The sequence below is a fragment of the Malaclemys terrapin genome, chromosome 13 (genome assembly GCF_027887155.1).
Source record: "Malaclemys terrapin pileata isolate rMalTer1 chromosome 13, rMalTer1.hap1, whole genome shotgun sequence".
NCBI lineage: Eukaryota > Metazoa > Chordata > Testudines > Emydidae > Malaclemys > Malaclemys terrapin.
The window spans coordinates 69,956-84,653 of NC_071517.1; the positions used below are offsets into that span (position 1 = coordinate 69,956).

The following is a 14,698-nucleotide window of genomic DNA, read 5'->3' on the forward strand; positions in this document are numbered from 1 at the left end:
AACATCACTAGACAGGCATTGCGGTGGAACACCCAAGGCAAGCGGAAAAGAGGCCGTCCAAGAAACACCTGGCAACGCGACCTTCAGGCTGATAGCCCATTTTTATGCTATACCTGGAACCAGCTAGAGCAAATGGCCCAGGATAGAGGACTCTGGAGATCTGTGGTTGGCGGCCCATACCCCGATTGGGGTGACGGGCATGAGTGAGTGAGTATTTCCTGACACCGTAACATTGACAACAGAATATATATTTATTCACTACATTTGCAACAGTTGACTATAAAAGCATAAAACAAATCTAAATATAAATCCACACACCTTACATTCAAGTGCATTTACTAAAAAGCAGGGACAAAAAGTGATCTTACTTGCATGAAACTGACATGCAAACTCCCCTCCCCCCCTTCCCAACACAAATAAAACAGCCACAAAAATTCTGCACTTACAATTTTGTAACTACAAGAGCTTTGTTCTTCTGGAAACCCTCCATCACCACAGCCTGGCCTTAAACTAAAGCTGCTCTTTGGGAAATACAAAGGCATACACTTGAGTGTGATGGAGGTTTGTTTGTTTTAGAAATAATTTGCATACACGCTACAAGGGTGGGGTAGTGTTTTTTTGTTTGTTTTTTGCTTTGATGGGGCTTAATATATATTAACATTACTGACTGCTAGATTTTCCAATCCTAAATGCTAGACATCCCTCATTCTCAGCTCTAGGAGAGCTGGATAATTTACTAGCAGCTAATATTGATTCTGTTGTTACTGTATTTATAAGGAGGAAAAACAAGGCTCCTGCTCACTATTTTAAAAGGACTGTTGCATTATTTAAAGATGTTTGGTTCAATCTGTTTTCTTGTATAGCCTCCAAGAGGATACATTATGTTATGTTTTTATTTAGAATTAGAATTAAAAGTAATTAATACTTGCTATGGTGTAGGAGGTGGTAAAGCAGCCTTGATAACTCCTCACTTCTCCTTGAACATATAGAATGTAACTGTCTGCTGCTCCTCTACTTTACTTTGGGTTTGCATACGTTTTTTATATATATATATATATATATATATATATATATATATATATATATATATACACACACACATACATGCACAAACCTATGCAGATACACTGAACATGTATGTTATACAGACACACACTATATTTCTTACATAAGGAAATGTAAGGGCCCAAGATCAAGACAAAATCCAATCTAGAATATTTAACCATAATCTCTATTGTAAACAATATACAGACGGTACAAAGATGAAAACACTTAAAAATTAAAATGTACTGTATATTGTACACCAAAAGAGCGAGTTTTTTTTCTCTTCCTCGCTATTTTAAAAGAAAGCAGTGCAAACTTTTTCTACAATATTGCACTTAGATTTTGCATCTGTATATTCAGATGGTTTCCCCCATAAGCCAGTTAAATGTGTTCTCAAACCATAGGTCCAGAAAAATTGTAATTGTTCAAATATTTTGGGATGCAAAAGAAGTATTGGCTTCTCCGCAATTTGTGAGTTAATTTTTTTTTTCAAAGCGTAAGAAGATGTGCTAGTCTGCAAGACCCTATCTCCTATGCCCTTAAGGTTTGCTAAACAACATGGAATGTTATAAAAATACATTGTGAATATCTGGTGTGCTACGGATTTCAATCACATAAAAGTTACATAACTTGACTCCATTGAGGTCTGGTGCTACTATTGAGGCACTATGCCCCACAAGTGAAGTAGTTATGGGCTACACCTCATGTTCTGCACTTTAAAAAGTTGGACCTATAGCATGTGGAAGTTAAAACAGAAGTAGCATTTCAGAGTAATTGTTTTTATAAAGTTATTTCTTGTCAATGTATAGTAAATAGAATACTTACATTTTGCAAAACTAAGGCCTAGTCTACACTACGAGTTTAGGTCGACTTTAGCAGCGTTAAATCGAATTAAGCCTGGACACGTTCACACGACAAAGCCCTTTCTTTCAATTTAAGGGACCCTTTAAACCGGTTTCTTTACTCCGCCTCCGACGAGGAGATTAGCGATAAAATCGGCCTTAGCGGGTCGGAATTGGGGTAGTGTGGATGGAATTCGATGTTATTGGCCTCCGGGAGCTATCCCACAGTGCTTCATTGTGACCGCTCTGGACAGCACTCTCAACTCAGATGCACTGACCAGCTAGACAGGAAAAGCCCCGCGAACGTTTGAATTTCATTTCCTGTTTGCCCAGCGTGAAGAGCACAGGTGACCACACAGAGCTCATCAGCACAGGTAACTGTGATGGAGTCCCAGGATCGCAAAAGAGCTCCAGCATGGACCGAACGGGAGGTACGGGATCTGCTCGCCATATGGGGAGATGAATCAGTGCTAGCTGAACTCCGTAGCAGTAAACGAAATGGCAAAATATTAGAAAAGGTCTGCAAGGCCATGAAGGACAGAGGCCATAACAGGGACACACAGCAGTGCTGCGTGAAAATTAAGGAGCTAAAGCAAGCCTACCACAAAGCCAGAGAGGCAAACGGAAGATCCGGGGCAGAGCCGCAAACATGCCGCTTCTACGCGGAGCTGCATGCCATGCTAGGGGGTGCAGTCACCACTACCCCAACTGTGTGCTATGACTCCGTCACTGGAGAAACACACAGGGAAGAGGGTTCTGAGTACGAGGAAGATGAGGATGAAGATAATGTAGACAGCTCACAGCAGCAAGGAAGTGGAGAAACCGGTTTCCCCAACAGCCAGGATATGTTTATCACCCTGGACCTGGAGCCAGTAACCCCCGAACTCACCCAAGGCGTGCTCCCAGCCCCTGAGGGCACACAGGGGACCTCTAGTGAGTGTATTACACATGGTTTAAAAGCAAGCGTGTTTAATGATTAATGATTAATTTGCCCTGGCAATCACGGCCAGTACAGCTACTGGAAAAGTCTGTTAACGTGTATGGGGATGGAGCGGAAATGCTCCAGGAACATCTCCAGAAAGCTCTCCTTCATGTACTCCCAAAGCCTTTGCAAAAAGTTTCTGGGGAGGGCTGCCTTATCCTGTCCGCCATGGTAGGACACTTTACCACGCCAGGCCAGTAGCACGTAGTCTGGAATCATTGCATAACAAAGCATGGCAACGTATGGGCCCGGTGTTTGCTGGCATGCAGACAACATCCATTCCTTATCGCGCTTTGTTATCCTCAGGAGAGTGATATCATTCACGGTCACCTGGTTGAAATGGGGTGATTTTATTAAGGGGACATTCAGAGGTGCCCGTTCCTGCTCGGCTGAACAGAAATGTTCCCCGCTGTTAGTCACCTGGTGGGGGGGGGGGGGAGCAGTGAAGTGATCATCCCCGATAATTGGGTGTGTGGGGGGGAGGGGGGTTAGTTGGGTTTGTGCTGCATGTTAACCTGGGAACCACAGCCCCTCCTTTTACATTGCAAACCCATTTTAAATGGCCAACCCAATGAGTGCTTGGTATGGGAAATGAGGGCGCTACTGTTTGAAACCATTCCCACATGTTAAGAAGGTTAAAAAAGCCAAAAGACTGTGGCTTACCATGGCTGCCTGCAAGCCGAAATCTGTTGCCTGGCACTGCATGAGTGATCTCTCACACCAAACTGGCAGGCCCTCAATATAAGAGGAAAAATGCGACCTTGTAACGAAAGCACATGTGCTGTGTAACGTGAACAGCAAAATTTAACGTGAAAGAGTGTATCCATTGTTCTCTAAAATGTGTCTATTTTAACCACCTCTCCTTTCTCCTCCACCAGCTGCAAATGTTTCTCCTTCACAGAGGCTAGTGAAGATTAGAAGGAGAAAACGGCGGACTCGGAATGACATGTTCATGGAGCTCCAGATGTCCTCCCACGCTGAAAGAGCACAACAGAATGCGTGGAGGCAGTCAATGTCAGACTACAGAAAAGCACAGTATGAACGAGAGGAGAGGTGGCAGACTGAATCGCGGGATGAACAGAGCAAGTGGCGGGCTGAAGATGATAGGTGGCGTCAGCTTGCAGACAGAAGGCAAGAGTCGATGCTCCGGCTGCTGGAGCATCAAACTGATATGCTCCAGTGTATGGTTGAGCTGCAGGAAAGGCAGCAGGAGCAGAGACCGCCGCTACAGCCCCTGTGTAACCAACAGCCCTCCTCCCCAAGTTCCATAGCCTCCTCACCCAGACGCCCAAGAACACGGTGGGGGGGGCCTCCGGCCACCCAGTCACTCCACCCCAGACGATTGCCTGAGCATCAGAAGGCTGGCCTTCAATAAGAGTTAAAGTTTTAAACGGCAATGTGTCCTTTTCCTTCCCTCCTCCCCCACCCATCCCGGGCTACCTGGGCAATTATCCCCCTAGTTGTGTGATGAATTAATAAAGAATGCATGAATGTGAAGTAACAATGACTTTATTGCCTCTGCAAGCAGTGCTTGAAGGGGGGAGGGGAGGGTGGGTTGGTTGGTTGGTTGGTTTACAGGGAAGTAGAGTGAACCGGGTGGGGCGAAGGGTTCAAGGAGAAACAAACAAAAGTTTCACACCGTAGCCTGGCCAGTCACAAAACTAGTTTTCAAAGCTTCTCTGCTGCGCACCGCGCCCAGCTGTGCTCTTCTAACCGCCCTGGTGTCTGGCTGCGCGTAATCAGCGGCCAGGCGATGTGCCTCAACCTCCCACCCCGCCATAAATGTCTCCCCCTTACTCGCACAGATATTGTGGAGCGCACAGCAAGCAGCAATAACAATGGGGATATTCTTTTCGCTGAGGTCTGAGCGAGTCAGTAAGCTGCGCCAGCGCGCTTTTAAACATTCAAATGCACATTCCACCACTATTCGGCACTTGCTCAGCCTGTAATTGAACAGGTCCTGACTACTGTCCAGGGTGCCTGTGTACGGCTTCATGAGCCATGGCATTAAGGGGTAGGCTGGGTCCCCAAGGATAACTATAGGCATTTCAACATCCCCAATGGTTATTTTCTGGTCCAGGAAGAAAGTCCCTTCCTCCAGCTTTCAAAACAGACCAGAGTGCCTGAAGACGTGAGCATCATGTACCTTTCCCAGCCATCCCACGTTGATGTTGGTGAAACGTCCCTTGTGATCCACCAGGGCTTGCAGCAGCATTGAAAAGTACCCCTTGCAGTTTATGTACTCGGTGGCTTGGTGCTTTGGTGCCAAGATAGGGATATGGGTTCCGTCTATCGCCCCACCACAGTTTGGGAATCCCATTGCAGCAAAGCCATCCACTATGGCCTGCACGTTTCCCAGAGTCACTACCCTTGATATCACCAGGTCTTTCATTGCCCTGACAACTTGGATCATAGCAGCCCCCACAGCAGATTTGCCCACTCCAAATTGATTCCCGACTGACTGGTAGCTGTCTGGCATTGCAAGCTTCCACAGGGCTATCGCCACTCACTTCTCAACTGTGAGGGCTGCTCTCATCCTGGTATTCTGGAGCTTCAGGGCAGGGGAAAGCAAGTCACAAAGTTCCATAAAAGTGCCTTTACGCATGCGAAAGTTTCACAGCCACTGGGAATCGTCCCACACCTGCAGCATGGCGGTCCCACCAGTCTGTGCTTGTTTCCCGGGCCCAGAATCGGCGTTCCACGGCATGAACCTGCCCCAGTAACACCATGATTTGCACATTGCTGGGGCCTGTACTTTGTGAGAGGTCTATGTCCATAATTAATTTCCTCATCACTCTCGTCGCCATGCTGCAATCGCCTCCTTGGCTGGTCCTGATTTTGCTTTGGCATGTCCTGCCTCTGCATATACTCCAGGACAATGTGCGTGGTGTTCATAGTGCTCATAATTGCCGCGGTGATCTGAGCGAGCTCCATGATCCCAGTGCTATGGCATCTGGTCTGAAAAAAGGCGCGAAACTAGTATCTGACGGACGGAGGGAGGGAGGGGCGAGTGATGACATGGCTACTATTGAGGCACTATGCCCCCCAAGTGAAGTACGACATGGCGTACAGGTACAGGGAATTAAAATCAACAAAGGTGGCTGCGCATCAGGGAGAAACACAAACAGCTGTCACATAGAATGCCCCCCCCCCCCCAAAGATTGAACTCAAAACCCTGGGTTTAGCAGGCCGTTGATTTCACGGAGGGAGGGGGAAGCAAATGAATACAGAACAAATCTATTTTTTACATCGACAGTGCAGCATGACTGATAGCCCTTGGCATCTTCTGGGCGCTTGGCAGAAAATAGCATACTACGACTGATAGCCATCATCGTCGAGACTGCCTAGGTGCCCATGATTGACAGCCACTGCAGTACAACGACGACAGATACCAGTCGTAATATACCATCTTCTACCAAAAGGCAAGGGACTGCTGCTGTGTGCAATGCAGCCCCACGTCTGCCAGCACCCAGATCGCCGATGAAGGCTACCAGGCATACTGCACCGTCTACTGCCAAAAGGCAATTAGCTGCTGCTGTGTAGCAATGCAGTACCACATCTGCCGGAACCCAGAGGACATGTGACGGTGAGCTGAGCTGAGCGGGTATGTTGTCTGCACAGGTAACCCAGGTAAAAAGGCGCGAATCGATTGTCTGCCATTGCTCTGACAGAGGAGGAGGTGCCTGATGACATGTACCCAGAACCCCCCGCGACACTGTTTTGCATCATTCAGGCATTGGGATCTCAACCCAGAATTCCAATGGGCGATGGAGACTGCGGGAACTGTGGGATAGCTACCCACAGTGCAACGCTCCGGAAGTTGATGCTAGCCTCGGTACTGTGGACACGGTCCGCTGACTTCATGCACTTAGAGCATTTTATGTGGGGACACACACAATCAGCTGTATACAACCGATTTCTATAAAACCAGCTTCTATAAATTCGACCTAATTTCGTAGTGCAGACATACCCTAAGTCATGGCTCTAAGGAAACATTTTCCCCTTTCTCATGTCTGATATATTTTCCAGTTACTGTTTTTAAGGTAGCACTGGGAAACCTAAGAACTGGCATTTTTACAGCATTAGGAGAAAACAATGGTGTATAGAATAATTCTCCAGGGGAACTGCATGGCTCACGAACTGGTGTAGGAAAAGCTTATACCTATTTTCATTGCCTCAGTGATATGTTCTGAGAATGTGTTAACTTGTCCTTGGTAAGCGGTTAAGATACAGAAAGAATAAATATATAATTTAGAGTCTTAGGATAAGTCACCCTATATTAGTTCGACTTACAGTCACCACAGTAATTACTGCAGTGGTGCTTGTCCATACTACACTCATTGGGTCGGTGGCGCATGTCCCTAGTAGGAATGCTTCCACTGACCTAAGAGGGGCAGTTGGGGAAACTGGGAAAGCCCAGTCTCTCAACTCCATTGGCAGCTCCCTTCTGGGAGACTAGCTGCCACACAGGCTCCTGGGTTCCTGGCAGGCTGCCTCTCACCCTCTGCTCCCCATTCTCCACTGGGGTAAGGGGTGGGCCTCCCTATTCCCTGCCAGGAGAAGGGGAAGCTGCCCAGGGCTTCTTCCCCCTCCCCCCACCTGCTCCCTGCCAGAAGCCAGACATCCTAGTTAAATTCAACACCATTCAGCAACTGCCCACTAAACTCAACTGAAATGAGACCCAAGTGTTACAACCCACAAGAGACTAGACTTATGCGCCACAGACACATCCTCTGCAGCCTTTCCTTTCCCCAAAACCATTTTTATAATGTATTTTAATGATTCTCTTCATTCATCAAAAAAAAAAAAAAAAGTGTTCTGCATAAGGCTATAATTTAGTCATGGGTATTTTTAGTACAAATCATGGACAGGTCACAGGCAATAAAGAAAAATTCACAGCCTGTGACCTATCCATGACTTATACCAATGACTTAATCTCAGGGAGCAGGCACTGCTAGGAGGAGCGCTCGGGGGGGGGCACCCTGGGGAGGGCCTGCTGTGGGGAGGAGCCTCAGGGGGCCGCTGCTCAGCAGGGGGGCTAAGGGCACCAGGTGCCAGATGCCGCTGACGGTGGCTGCTCCTGCCACCCCCGGGACCGCTGCTCACATGGTCCCCGGGGCCAGCCACACTGGCTGCTGCTCAGGTGGTCCCCAGGGCCAGCTGCCCAGGGCCATCCAAGCAGTGGCTGGTGCGGCTGGCCCTGGGGTTGCCTGAGCGCCTGGCTGTGGAGCTGCTTCAGCAGTGGCCTGTATGGCTGTCCCCAGGGCTACCTGAGCGACCTTGGTGTTAGCCACACTGGCCACTGCAGAAGTCACGGAGGTTGTGTAAAATCAGATTCTATGACTTCCATGACCGACACGGAACCCTAGTTATGCGTTGGGTTAAATCCCATTGAAATTGGTGAGCATAACCGCTGCCTTTCCATTCAGGCTAAATGAGGGAGCAGTTAAATGCCTCTTTGTTTAATAATAGCTGAAACACTAGAGGTCACTGTCCAAAACCCTGAACTCCATGGTAAAGCTGATTAAGAGGAAGCTATTCCATGCGGTCTGAGGGATTGCCTGGGGACTCACATAGCAAATGTAGGGACTAGGGCATTGATTGTGGAGCTGTTTGTGTCTATTTGGGGTGTTTTTAGCACAAGAAATGAAGACACCAAACAGCAGGTCCCAGGGCAGAAAAGCCAATGACACAGGCAGAATAAGCACTGGGAGCGTAGTGCTGAGAAAAGCTAAGGCCAGGTCTACACTATGGGAACTATATCAACATAGCTATGGTGTGCTAGCAATGCTGGCATAACCCTATAGCATAGCTACAGTGACAAAAGGTCCTCCTCTCTCCACTGTAGGAGCACCATCTCCCTGAGCAACTATAGCTAGACTGACAGAAGCACTGTTTTGTCAATCTCCATGCTTCTATACCAGGAGGTTAGGCTGGCATAGCTATGTTTTTCAGGGAAGTGGATATTTCCCACCCCCCCAAAGTGACATAGCCCAAAAGCTCTCTCTCTCAGGCCTAGTCTACTCTTAAAATTTAGGTCAACATGGTTAAGTGATTGGAAATGGGGCTTGGACTTGTAAGCAGGGACACTGAATGCAGCAGGACTCAAACACTAAGAGACAAGGAAACAGGACTTTCTACATTCTTTGTAAATAAAAAAAAGATTGCATCAAATAAACCACCTGACTACATGACCCATTTTACCTCTGAAAATTCCAAGACTCCAAATTTTTATCTAACTGATCAGGTCAAAAGGGGTGTAATGCATGCATAGGGCCAAATCCTGCTCACCTTACTTCTCCAATTAGTAATATTAAGTCAGTGAGACTATATACAGGGGTGATAGATAGGATGACCAGATGTCCCATTTTTAAAGGGACAGTCCTGTTTTGGGGGACTTTTTCTTAGATAGGCACCTATTGCCCCATCCCATTTTTTCCCCCACAGTTGCTATCTGGTCACCCTAGTGATAGAGAGATTTTTCCCCTAATGAAAAGGGGGAGTAACTCAGAGAGTTACTTTTAATTATTTTTAGCACTCTACTAGTATTCAGGGTATGTGAAGAAGCAAAGTCAGCATATTGCTGTACAGAAGTAAGGAGTCAATCTCATGCGGATATCTAATAGCATAGGATGTAACAGCTGCTAGCGTTGTGTGACTTTTCAACCAATTTCAGTAGCAGATGCCTGCATGTGTCAGCGCAGTAGTTACCAATAGGAGTCAGTGTATGTGCAATGCACATAGGCTGTAAAGAAAACAAGGTAAGCCTAGGTAAGGATTAATACTGCTCATTTCATTTTCTTTAGATGCTATTTAGGAATAGCAATTATGTGATTTGCTAAGAACAGGGTCTGAGTGCCTTTCAGTGTACAATATTTACAATAAAAATCCCAATTAAGAAAATTACATGTTTAGCTAAAACTCAGAAATACACTTACTTAAAACAAAGTAATAGATATTATTCTTATTATCCAACTTAGATTAGGGCTGAGCCAAAAAAAAAAAAAAAAAATCTAAAAATAACTAAAAAGTAAGAGGTTTCAAAAACCTTCTGGAGACCAGTAAGTTCCTGAGATTTTTTTCCCTCATCTCATTCTTTCTCCTTGAGAAAGAACACAGAAAGGGAAGTTACGTTTAATTGTACCACACGAACACAAACAAACAATTTCACCTATATTGAATGAAAATGTACATATTCCTCTCTAATTCAAATATATTTTCTTCCAAGTGAGAATTTTCTGGTGATGCATAGCAGGATTTCTACATTTGGTAACAAAGGCTGCTTAGTTTACTTAAAATGTTACAAACACAGAGCTCCACCTCTCACTGATAAATCCAGTTTTAGGTGAAAAGGATTCTTAACAAAGCTTCCAAACAGTGATTTGATTAGCTGATTGGCCCCCAGTTGGTCAAGCAGATGGCCCAGCCCTAAACTAGTTCCGTTTCTAAAATAGTGTTGAAATTATCTCACTCTTCCCTAAATGCTTTGCCACTCATCCTGTGTCACTCACACACACGTTTCTGGGTTAGTTACAATTTCCCCATTTTTTTCAGGTTCATCTTTCAGAAATTGTTCTACTTCAATAGAGTCCACCTTGGCATCTTCAGGTGTTTTGTCTTCGGATTTGTTTAACTCTTCTCTTTCTGCTGCCTCCTCTTTTGTTTGTGGCACTTCTGATTTTTTCTTAACACAGAAGAAATTTCCTAAAGCCATCACAAGGGCTGAAGTAACAACTTCAACTCCAGCAATAATAAAAACAAACATATACGTGCCTGTTGCATCCAAGAGTTTGCCTGAAAGACAAAATTCACAGGTAATTAACAAAAAATGCTTCTCTTGTAATAAATTTTTTTTTTTTTTTTTTTTAAAAACAAAATTAATTTTCCAAATGATTCTTGAAGTGAAAAATCTTACAGGAGTACTGGCATTTTGAGGTAAGATTTTCAAACGTGCCTAAAATTTGGGAACATAGGTCCCACTGAAAGTCTGTTCCCAAATCACTTAGGTGCTTTTGAAAAATTTACCCTTGAAGTCCAATTGATTTTTAAAACAAGTCAAAATAGTTTCACATACATTATGTGCCCTGGGGTTCCTGGCTAATGTCAGTGGTTTTACAGTTTCCTATTTTAAAAAAAAAAAAAAAAAAAAAAAAATGTCCCCTTCCCCTGTTTTGTGTCAAAGACCCACGCTAACAAAAGGGGATAACTGCCAAGCTAACTATGGCAGGAGGTGGGGTTGGGGGTGTGTGAAACTGACTGTATACAATGTGCTGTCAAATGGACAAGGTAAACAAACTGAAAAAACTAACCAATTTCTTTCAATTCTATTAATCTTACATAATTTATAACAAAAGACCAGAAAGAAGTGTGATTTTTAAATCAATGTTGGGTTCTTTTTAAGTGACATATAAAGGGTCTGATTCTGCATCCTTACCTTCACCATGCTTCTCTGTTTGCACATGAAATTTTCCAGGCCCATTGTTTACATTTAGAAATCTATGTACCTGATTGCACTTGTGAATCATAGAACTTGAAGCAGGCTGACCAGATAGCAAGTGTGAAAAATCGGGACTGGGGGTGGAGGGTAATAGGTGCCTATATAAGAAAAAGCCCCAAATATCAGGACTATCCCTATAAAATCAGGACATCTGGTCACCCTAACTAGAAGGGACCGCAAAGGGTCATCTAGTCCAATCCCCTGCACAAGACAGGACTAAGTATTACCTGTCAGGGATTGTCTAGATGTTTGTCCAACCTGCTCTTAAAAATCCCCAATGATGGAGATTCCACAACCTCCCTAGGCAATTTATTCCAGTTCTTAACCACCCTGACAGTTAGGAAGGTTTTCCTAATGTCCAACCTAAACGTCCCTTGCTGCAATTTAAGCCCATTGCTTCTTGTCCTATCCTCAGAGGTTAAGAACAACAATTTTTCTCCCTCCTCCTTGTAACAACCTTTTATGTGTTTGAAAACTGTTATGTCCCCTCTCAATCTTCTCTTCTCCAGACTAAACAAACCCAATTTTTTCAATCTTCCTTCATAGGTCATGTTTTCTAGACCTTTAATAATTTTTGTTAGTCTTCTCTGGACTTTCTCAAATTGTCCACATCTTTCCTGAAATGTGGCACCCAGAACTGGACACAATGCTCCAGTTGAGGCCTAATCAGCATGGAGTAGAGCGGAAGAATTATTTCTCGTGTCTTGCTTACAATACTTTTGCTAATACACCCCGGAATGATGTTTGCTTTTTTTGCAACAGCATATTTAGCTTGTGATCCACTAAGACCCCCAGATCACTTTCCACAGTACTCCTTCCTAGCCAGCCATTTCCCATTTTATATGTGTGCAACTGATTGTTCCTTCCTAAGTGGAGTACTTTACATGTGTCTGAAGTAAATAGGATGAAATTCCATAAGGACCATTTCTCCAGTTTGTCCAGATCATTTTGAATTGTAATCCTATCCTCCAAAGCACTTGCAACCTCTCCCAGCTTGATATCGTCCACAAACTTTATAAGTGTACTCTCTATGCCATTATCTAAATCACTGATGAAGATATTGAACAGAACCAGAACCGATCCCTGCAGGACCCCACTCGTTAGGCCATTCCAGCATGACCTTGAACCACTGATAACCACTCCCTGGAAACAATTTTCCAACCAGTTATGCACCCACCTTATAGTAGCTCCATCTAGGTTGTATTTCCCTAGTTTGTTTATGAGGTCATGCGAGACAATATCAAAAACCTTACTAAAGTAAAGATATACCACATCTACCACTTCCCCCTATCCACAAGGCTTGTTACCTTGTCAAAGAAAGCTATCAAGTTGGTTTGACATGATTTGTTCTTGATAAATCTGTGCTGACTATTATTCATCATATTATCTTCTAGGGTTTGCAAACTGATTGCTTAATTATTTGCTCCATTATCTTTCCGGGTACAGAAGTTAAGCTGACTGGTCTGTAATTCCCCGGGTTGTCCTTATTTCCCTTTTTATAGAGGAGCACTATATTTGCCCTCTTCCAGTCTTCTGGAACGTTTCCCGTCTTTCATGACTTTTCAAAGATAATTGCTAATGGCGCAGATATCTCCTCAGTTAGCTCCTTGAGTATTCTAGGATGCATTTCATCGGGCCCTGGTGATTTGAAGACATCTAACTTGTCTAAGTAATCATGATCTTAGACATCCATGTGTCAGAAGTTGTTCCCACAATTATGTGGCTCCAATATGTAGGCACAAACAGGGAGAAGACTGTCTTTTAAAAATATGTTTCAAAATTAGTAGATGCTTGCGTTTTTAATAGTAAATGCATTTTTAAGGCATTTAACAGCAATAACTTTTGTCAAACAAATATACTTATTGGGAGAGTATTTTAAGACATTTTTCAGCTTGTAGAACAGGGCTTAGGAATGCTCTCTTGTTATGTCAACTTTAAAATATACTGTATTGTTTATATGTCCTGAAACTTGCAAAACAACAAACAAAACAACAATCATAATAAGCTGGGATAGAGCTGACCATGACTCAAGGCAGCTATTGATACATTTCAATATAAACTATTTGCATGGGCAGATAAAGCCTGTACTACTTACACCTGCCTCTTTTCACTCCTGATAGCATTTTCCCTTCCACCCAAGTGCTGCATTTCATATGCTTTTAGATTTAATTTTCACTTAGCGAGCAAAATCTGGAGCACAGAACTGTCTCACAATTCAGCTTCTTAATTCAATTAAATTCAGGTGGACCCAGGGGTAGGAGTATTATTGAAGTGGTGATTGGGCCCTCAGCTGCTTGGAAAGGTTCTCGTTTTACAAAAGACTAAATTAAAGAATAGATACCCCCCCAAAAAAACAAAAACAAAATCTTACAAAATAAAATAAGCTGTAGAGTGAAGTTATATTGCATGAAGTCACCACCATATTTTTTCCAAAAAATTATTTTTAATACATGTCACTGTCACCTAATTTGCAGGACTGTGCAGAGCACTCTGCATGGGCTTGCACAGAGGCAGGCGGGTGGATGACATTAGACAGAAAAGGATAATGCACTGGAATGGGTTACCTATGGAGGTGGAATCTCCTTCCTTAGAGGTTTTTACGGTCAGGCTTGACAAAGCCTTGGCTGGGATGATTTAGTTGGGGATTGGTCCTGCTTTAAGCAGGGGGTTGTACTAGATGACCTCCTGAGGTCCCTTCCAACCCTGATATTCTATGATTCTAAGGGCTGGTCCACACTAAGCCCCCAGTTCGAACTAAGATACGCAACTTCAGCTACGTGAATAACGTAGCTGAAGTCGAAGTATCTTAGTTCGAACTTAAAGGTACTTACCGTGGGTCCACACGTGGCAGGCAGGCTCCCCCCGTCGACTCCGCCTACTCCTCTCGTGGAGCAGGATTACCGGCGTCGACGCCGAGCACTTCCGGGATCGATTTATCGCGTCTAGACAAGACGCGATAAATCGATCCCAGAAGATGGATTGCTTGCAGCCGAACCAGCGGGTAAGTATAGACGTACCCTAAGTGTTGTGTGAAAAAATAATTTCCTTTGATCAGTTTTGAATTTCCCACTTCCTTTTAATTTCCCTTTGTTCTTGTATGATGAGATAGGGAGAACAGAAGCTCTCAATCTTTTACCACATCAGCTCTTATTGTCTCCTTTCTAAGGTAACAATCCCAATCTTTTCAATCCCTCTTCATGAGAGATTTCAGAGTAGCAGCCGTGTTAGTCTGTATCCGCAAAAAGAACAGGAGTACTTGTGGCACCTTAGAGACTAACAAATTTATTAGAGCATAAGCTTTTGTGGACTACAGCCCATGCATCCGAAGAAGTG

General features: G+C 44.2%; 1 protein-coding gene across 3 annotated transcripts in view; it reads right to left on the minus strand.

The window, feature by feature from the left end:
• Nucleotides 1-232: 232 nt before the first annotated feature.
• SLC16A3 (solute carrier family 16 member 3) overlaps nt 233-14,698 on the minus strand; it is a 40,024-nt gene continuing 25,558 nt past the window's right edge. For all 3 annotated transcript variants that reach the window (XM_054047537.1, XM_054047539.1, XM_054047538.1), the window contains exon 5: nt 233-10,662. In XM_054047537.1, coding sequence (XP_053903512.1) covers nt 10,376-10,662 — 287 coding nt within the window. In that variant the 3' untranslated portion in view covers nt 233-10,375. The remainder of the gene's footprint in view (nt 10,663-14,698) is intronic.